The 8,153-nt window shown below is 39.0% G+C and overlaps 1 protein-coding gene across 1 annotated transcript; it reads left to right on the top strand.

Annotated features, from left to right (window-relative positions):
- The first annotated feature begins 4,762 nt into the window (after window positions 1-4,762).
- Window positions 4,763-8,153, top strand: LOC121409684 (monocarboxylate transporter 12-B-like). The gene is made up of 3 exons (XM_041601593.1): window positions 4,763-4,921; window positions 6,171-7,166; window positions 8,083-8,153. The coding sequence occupies exons 1-3, from the start codon at window positions 4,828-4,830 to the stop codon at window positions 8,151-8,153; spliced, it is 1,161 nt and encodes a 386-aa protein (XP_041457527.1). The 5' UTR covers window positions 4,763-4,827.

Genomic DNA, 8,153 nt, shown 5'->3' on the forward strand with positions numbered 1-8,153 from the left:
ACAGTGACACATCATGTCTGATAATGTTTTATGATACAAGCATGAATTCAGCCTTGATCTGGTTATAAACAAAATTTTAAAAGAATCGTCATTTGCATATATTGTTTTCCACATACAGCTAGAAATCACCACCTTTTGTTTATTTCACCTCAAACTATCTCTGCCCGACGTATCAACTCTTTTGTCTCCAGGTTATTGGCCATTTTACTGGATCATTTCTGTTGAAAGAGTTTACTCATGAATAAAGATGATCGACCAAAGTTTTACAAAAGAAAATACATCGCAAAACACCCACAAACTCGCACCCCTCATCCAACACACACACACACACACAAGAAAAAAGGAAAATCCTATAAATGAAATCAACACGTCTTAATTCAATGACCAATCTGAATAACTGATGATGGGTCCCAAGAGAACAAGATGGCCGACTTTCTCATCCATCACACTAGCCAGGCATCAAGCTGACCAAACGATGGATGCATTGGACAGAGCCCGGAGCTCTAAATTACTTCTCAACCCTGATACCCTGAGGCAGCCAGGATGCACCCTAAAGACAACACGAACTGTTTAACATTAGAGGCATATACCTTGTCGTATTCGAGATGCTGAACAAGAGGAAGGAGGGGGTCTGCTTACCGATGGGACCGTGGGAGGGGGAAGCAGAATGTTCTGGGAAGAAGAACGTGACTATTCCTTGTGTTAAATATTCCTCCTGTATATACCTCTAGATTTAAAAATAATAAGTTTATGTGTCATATTAGGAGGAACGTTATTTTCTTAATTGTAGCCAAGTTCTGGCAAAACGTGATAATTGTTCAAAAGTATAAATTCGTATTTATACATGTACATAATTTGGTCATTTTTTTTCTCAGTACTTTACTAGGCACACTCCTACAGTAAAGTTAGGCAAAGGTCGAACTATTTATTATCAACAATAATCGTTCAATACTAAGGGCTGTATATACGTTATTCTCTTGTTTTCATTCAGAATAGATTGGCCATGGGAAATATATTTATAAAGAAAATCTCTAGTAAAGTAGTAATTGATTTTGGTTGACCTCCAACATTCTGGATTTGTGCTGTGGGCTCAGGTTAATTATATTTCCTTTTGTAGGGGGAAACTTTCTCCATCATTTCCGTACACTTCGCCCGATGGCCTAAAGAAAGAAGAGAATTGATTCCAGCGGCCCAGAAGATAGAAAAGTATCTGGCGATGACACGCCAAGTGATGAAAAACCCGCGCAATTGGATATGGGTCATGTTTGGGGTCCTATTAGGCCGTGTCATTTGCACTGGAGCGAAGCTCGCCATCGGTCCCATGCATAGCCAAATGCGTAACCTTTCCGTTCCATTTTGCCATACCCCTAAGGAAACCCCTCCCAAATACCTTGTGTGGTGTATTGATAGATATACAATAGGAAACATTACTCTTATTCCTGATGAGTATCGTGTTTAGATATCATTAATTATGGGGATCTTGGGATGGAGGTGGGGCGCTTTGGACGTGGAAACACAAGAATGTCAACTGATATTGTCTATTTGCTAATTCTTATTTGACAAAGGATAATAGATTAATGAGAATTCAAGATGATTCATTTGGAAAGATTGACCTACCTTATATAGACTTGTAAGTGCCCAAGATGAAAAAGGGACATGGAAATTGATGCAAGCAAGCAAAAAAATTATTTAAAAAAAAGAGAACCACACCGTCAGGCTTAATGTGATATCCTCATCAAAACATTGCTTGTCGAATATAACACTCGAACGGGAGCTTTAGTTACATCCTGAATAACATATTCGGTTAAATTGGGAAAACATTCGGAAAGAGTTGGACGGGTTGGGTATACCAGTAAGAAATATGAGACAAGGGGATGATTCTGTTTGCAGGAAGGCCTAGTATGGATGCTCGATGAAGAAGATCTCTAACAGAAAGATATACATATATCTCCTTACATTCTTCTAAATATTTTAGCCTGGTTTCGCAATTAAACGCATTCTCGCGGTTCTAGAAATTGATGGATTGACGTTCATAATCTTCATATAATTCACTCGAGCGATGTATCGACTTTCCTGTTATTCAAATTTAAACGAAATACAAAACTATATTTTTATAGCAATTTGCTTATTATCGGTATGTAAGCATGGTAAGGGATGCTTGAAAAGAATTCACTACTACAATGGCAGCATGACTGCGAAGATAAACCTTTCATAATAATAGCCATCATCTATTATTTCTACATCGGCCTAAAAATCGCTTCCATTGCAATTACATAAGTGCAAAATATTTTCATTTATGAACTTGATGAAGATATTATATTGACACGGGAAATGTATTGCTTTTTTAGATATCAAAACCACCACCAACAACGCCAAGTTAACATCAAATTCTAAAACAATTTCCAATGTCATTATTCTTATAGGACTTGGAAATTGTAGTGATCGTTACTTTATCATTACTAGAATTATTATTTTATATGTTTTATTATGATAAAATCGTGAAATATACAAACAATTAAATAAGTAGTAAAGTCAAATAAAAATGAAGAGATAAATCACGCACTATACATATCTATTTGCATATAATATAGACATAATGGCCCGTATTCTGAACTAAGATTTAAATTAAACCCTGGTTTAAAGTTGTGGTTTAACTATGGAGGCCAATTGGAGCACAAATCCCTTACAGTATACGCATTCAATTTATGAACTCTTATGACACCCAAATTGTTCATAATTGTTTGGAAATGATAAGTGATATATTTTTCTTCATTATGAAAGCAAAAGGAAACATAGTAAACATAAAAAATATACCATATATAAACATGTTTTTTTAACTTTTGGCTCCCTATGTATGATTTTAGCACAGAGTTAGACCTTGGTCTAAATTAAACCTGACTTCAGAATACGGGCCAATACATCCACATAAAAATAAACTACTTGTAATGTGTACAGCCTGCTCACAATCAACTGCCTGCTCTGACCATGCTGACGTATAGTCATCATTACTTAGAATGCTTCGTCTGTATTTCAGAACTGAACGACCAAAATATATACGATGACCTTGCTCATTATGCAGCAATTTGTAAGACCAAAAGACAAGAATATATTAATTTAGCCTATTCTCTCTTCCTCTCTTTCTTTCTCTGTCCCGCCTTCCTTTTTGACTCTTGGTATCATTCGATTATTCGAGCAGCGGATTTGATTTTCTCGAATAGAAAAGCCATTGCCATATATCAATCGACATCTCGAATTATGATCAACACCACTGCTACCATCGGGGATGAATAACAACAGATATCATAATACCGTCACTCTAATAATAGCTATGATGAAGGATGTTTGATCCACAATGATAATGAAATATCTATATTTTACAACCCTCTCAACGTCATAGTCATTAACAAAAACCATACATGCATGACAAGTGCGAATGAATGAGGCTTTCTAACCTTCAAAAACACTCTATGAATGAAGCAACCAACAAATTAATCTCGTTGACGAATCCATTAATTTCGTCCATGAATTTTTTTTCCGTCGCTATTCTTCGTCGCTGGAAATTTCCCAAACATTCCCCATGCAGCCTCATCAAAAATAGACGTGTTTTCTCCATGAACCCCTTTTTATGATGTAATTTTCCCCCATCTTGCTTGATGGTTGCTCTTCGGTTCTCTGTTTATTGAATTGCTCCATTTAAAATCTTCATTAAGTCTGTGCGAAGAGTGAACAGATGAATTCAAGAGATGTAAATGTATCCCCGATGACACATGGAAAACACATTCATCCATCTTCGTCTGTGCATACTTCTCATCTTATATTCTGAACTTGAATTATCTCCCGCCTTCTCTTCGTTTCTTTATCCTTTTCACCCTTCCCTTTCTCGGATAACATTATCCCTCTTTCGCTCGCTGTATTGTGTTTCATCTTTTTACCCCTCTGGCCCTCTTAACGTGCTTAACCACCTTTCCTTCACCGCCCCCCCCCCCCCTCTCTCTCTGTCCTCTTCCTTCATCATCTCCCCGTCCTTCTATATCCCTTTCTTTCATTCCTTCCCCCTTCGGATCTTACCTCCCTTCCTTTTATTCCATCTTTCCACTTATTTTCTACACGGTCTCTTGTTTTTTTTTCTATCTCGTTTAGCACAGAGTGAAAAAAAATGACCTCAAATGCACCCTCCCCCCGAAAAAACAAACAAACAAACACATGGTCGAAATATATACTTATAAGATATTTTTCAACCTGGATCTTGAAATGCATGGAAGAGTCAATGACTCATCCCAGAAATCAATAACTACGTGATATGCTAGCATTTAAAAAAGAAATCCCCATCTCCTTTTGCTTATCGATTTACATTTACAATTTTTTTTCATCGCTTCCTCCTGAAGATTGTAACAAGAGATGGCGCTATACAAAAATGATTTGTAAGCCAGGAGGAGAAACATCATTCACTGATAGCAAATTCATAATACCCGAGACCAAAGTTCTTATTATGCAACAAAGAATCTAAATTTCATTCAGGATTATTTCTCTTTAAATATACAATATCTTTGTGTAATATTAATATTCCGATTTTAAATAGCCATTGTAGTACATCGAAACAACTCCTCTAAGCACTTTACAAATTATTCCTCCTAGATAACTAACTGGAAAAAATAAGTTTATGATGAAAAGAGCTCACACTTGAAAGCAATTTGTACAATTTTCTGTACTAGATTTTTCGATAATAAACGATGTTGTTATTATTATAAGATTGTTTCTCTTTTCTGTTTTACTATAGGTCCTCTTGCATCGTTCTTAGCCAAACGATATGGATCACGGGTGGTTGTGATGTCTGGAGGATTTCTGACTGGTGCAGGGGTGATGATGACTGCGTGGGCTAATGGTGTCGCGATGGTAGGAGTCGGAGTCGTCTGTTTAACAGGTAGCTATCATTTCCTTGGATTTGATAATATTCTTATGACTTATTATGCTGATGATTACAGACACAGTGTCATTGTTGTCAGGACATAATTGTGCTCTGACGATATATGCAACGGGTAACGACTTCACCGGCGTGTCGCCCCTCTTAGTTCTTGCTGCCACCATTCCACAGAACGGAGACCATTGAAAGACCGCTGAAAGACTTAAAATTGGTGAGGTCTTATAGCGGTCTTCGAGATCACTTAAATTTGTCATCTCTGTGGAATGGCTCAGAAAGACCCCTCACAGAACTCTGAATGACTGATGGACTGGTCTTAGATTATTCCTATCGAGATCTTTCAATGGTCTTTCAGAGATCTTTTATGAAACGAGTGATCTTTCAGTAGTCTTTCCATGGACTTTGCCTGGTCTTTCAATGATCTTTCAATGATCTCTCATGAATCTTACAGTGATCTCCGCAAAAATCTTGAGAGACTGCCGAAAGATCATTGAAAGACTATGAAGACCTTTGAAAGTTCATCGAAAGACCGTTGAAAGACTGCTGAAGACCACTGAAAGATCATTTTCCTGCAAGACCGTTGTAAGACTGTTTTGAACCGTTTCAAAAAGTTTTGGAGCCCATAAAGACCACGAAGACCACTGAAAGATTGATCAGGACTCATGTAAAGCCTCAAAGACCATTATAGGTTCATTGAGAGACCTCTGAAAGATCAACCAGAATTCATGATCTTTCAAAGGTCTTTCAGCGGTCTTGTTCTCTGGAATGGGGGTTAATGAAGCAATATCATTGTTCGATATTTTTCATCGATGCATAAGCTGCATTGCGAATTTTCCGTTTAGCTTAGTAGTGTTACATCAAGGAGTAACTCCTTTGTTTTTATTGAGCAAGACATTATTGTATACAGTTGGCGATTCTATTTTTACGAATTTTTACTTCCCTTCTTGATTTTTTCCTTCATTTAATCTATGTTTTGAAATGAATGTGTGTGATGTTATACACTGCTCGTGATTTGGCAGATTTGCTAAAAGAAACCATTGACAGGATAGCCATCTTAATAAACATCGTAAAGTAAGATACAAACGATGACATATCGACGACGGAATGACTTTGCCAGCTTTGTCGATGCGTTTTCGACCCAAGTTACCGTATTAACTTTCTTCAAATAGTAATCATCTGTAGTCGACCTTATTAAAAAAAAAAGTTTAAAAGAGAACTGATATTTACAAACATTTCATTTTTTCCTTTCTAGGTATCGGGTCAGCACTGGTTTACATCGCAACTTTGATCTTCATTCGGCACAACTTTCCCGATTCCCGCTCCTACGCGTTAGCCAATGGGATCACCGTATCGGGTTCTTCACTGGCCGTCTCTGTCTTTGCACCAATCACACGCGTTCTTTCAGACACTTACAACTGGCGGGGTGCCCTCCTTATATCATCCGCCATCATCCTTAACACCATGGTCTTTGGCGCACTTCTCAGAGACCGGAAGGCCATACCGAAAGGTAAACCAGAGCGCCTCAATGACAGTGCATCCGCAATCGCACTCATAGACAATCAGACCACCTCATCAAGAGTGACGTTAAACGGTGGTTCGACACCGGTCAAGCATAGTATATCCAACGGCCATGGAAGTGGACATCATCTGGAGAATGGCAATGAACAATATGCAGAGAGTACCTTGATGACCAGTTTTGACGGAAGTGAAGCTCATGAGATGACAGAGAGCTTCGAACACCATGAACACATCCAACCGGAAGTTGTTCAAAGGACAAAAGAACCCATCCTGGCGGATGTACCTACGACCATTCTCCATGGTCTTCTTCTCTTCGTTATATTTCTTTCTACCTCATCTTATTCTGCCGTCTTCGTGTATCTGGCAGCTGCAGGTACGGAGAGGGGTCTCACACCTATAGAATCAGCCGGTCTCCTCTCGGCGACGGGGATCTCACAGGCCGTTGTCCGGTTCGGTCACGGTTTCCTGGTGACGGTGGGCTGCATCAAACCCCTTCCCCTCTACATCATAGTGCAATTTATCATGACTATCGGAATTCTTGTTCTTGGAGTCTTTCAACAATACAGCGTAGGCTGTTTTGCAGCCGTTTTGTTTGGCATTGGGACTGGAAGTGTAAGGTCTCTCAATGTAGTTGTCCAGAAAGAAGTGGACAGAAGGGCTGGATCCACTGCTCTTGGTATCGTGGGACTGGTCAGCGAGGTGGCTGCAGCGGTCGGAGGACTCTTTGCAGGTAAATTACAACTTGCAGCTTTCTATTCCAATCAAGACAAGTCGATATACGCAAAATTGTTTCCTTGTCGAGTTGGTTCCAACTATTTAGAAGAAATGAAAACGCAATTAGGTTGTCACCAGAATTTCAATTCACAAGTGTTTTCACTTATTCTTGAACATCATTTTTTTGTGCTCGGACTCCCTTTATGAGGTAGATAGAAATAACAGGTACTTGAAAATACTTTGGAACATGCTGAAGGAAAAAAATGACGAGGTTTCATGTAATTTTCGTCATGTTTTAAGTTTATACTGTCGAGAAAATTGCTGAAATAAATAAGTTAAATGTCTTTTGTCATTTGCGGTATTAGAACGCGCATGAAAAGGGAGTATACCGTATTAATTAAATGCTTACGGAGAGGCGAAAATCTGGGCAAAAATAGAGAAAAATTCGTAATTTCATAAGAAATGTATCAGCAGTGTCAATCTTTCCATTGCTTTAAAAAAAATGCAATCTCATCACTTAAAATTTCACATTCAGAAAGGGTGCCTTTGGATGAATCAGCTCTCGGGAGACGAATTCCGTTACGCCACTTGGTAACTCGAGGGGATTACGCATCGAACAGTCGGTTCCGACAAGAGCTCTCGAAAGTGTTGCGTATCATGCTAACCTTATACATTCATTAATCTCTTCCTCCTTTTACGTTCTTGTCTTCGCCATCAGGTTTGCTGAGGGACCGATCTGGGGAATACTTGGCCTCGTTTATGGTCGCCTGTGGGATGACATTCGCCTCGACCCTTCTCTCTGTAGTCATCATGTTGCTGAAGCGGTTCATTCCATGTCAACCAAAGAACCATGTACTTACATGAGGACGGAGGACCGACTGAACCTCGAAGATGCATCCATGAATCACATCAACCTTCTCCATGGGGACCAGGGTATCGGGACATCGGTGAACCACGTGGTTATCTCACCGAAGCTTTGAACATTGGTCAGGAACGCAGCTGA

This window comes from Lytechinus variegatus, chromosome 2 (genome assembly GCF_018143015.1).
Source record: "Lytechinus variegatus isolate NC3 chromosome 2, Lvar_3.0, whole genome shotgun sequence".
In the NCBI taxonomy this organism is placed as follows: Eukaryota; Metazoa; Echinodermata; class Echinoidea; order Temnopleuroida; family Toxopneustidae; genus Lytechinus; species Lytechinus variegatus.

Coding starts and splice junctions, on each gene's coding strand:
- LOC121409684 (XM_041601593.1), top strand. CDS start 4,828: ATGTCTGGAGGATTTCTGACTGGTGCAGGGGTGATGATGACTGCGTGG. Junction 4,922..6,170: donor CGGAGTCGTCTGTTTAACAG/GTAGCTATCATT, acceptor TTTCCTTTCTAG/GTATCGGGTCAGCACTGGTT. Junction 7,167..8,082: donor GGTCGGAGGACTCTTTGCAG/GTAAATTACAAC, acceptor CATGGGGACCAG/GGTATCGGGACATCGGTGAA.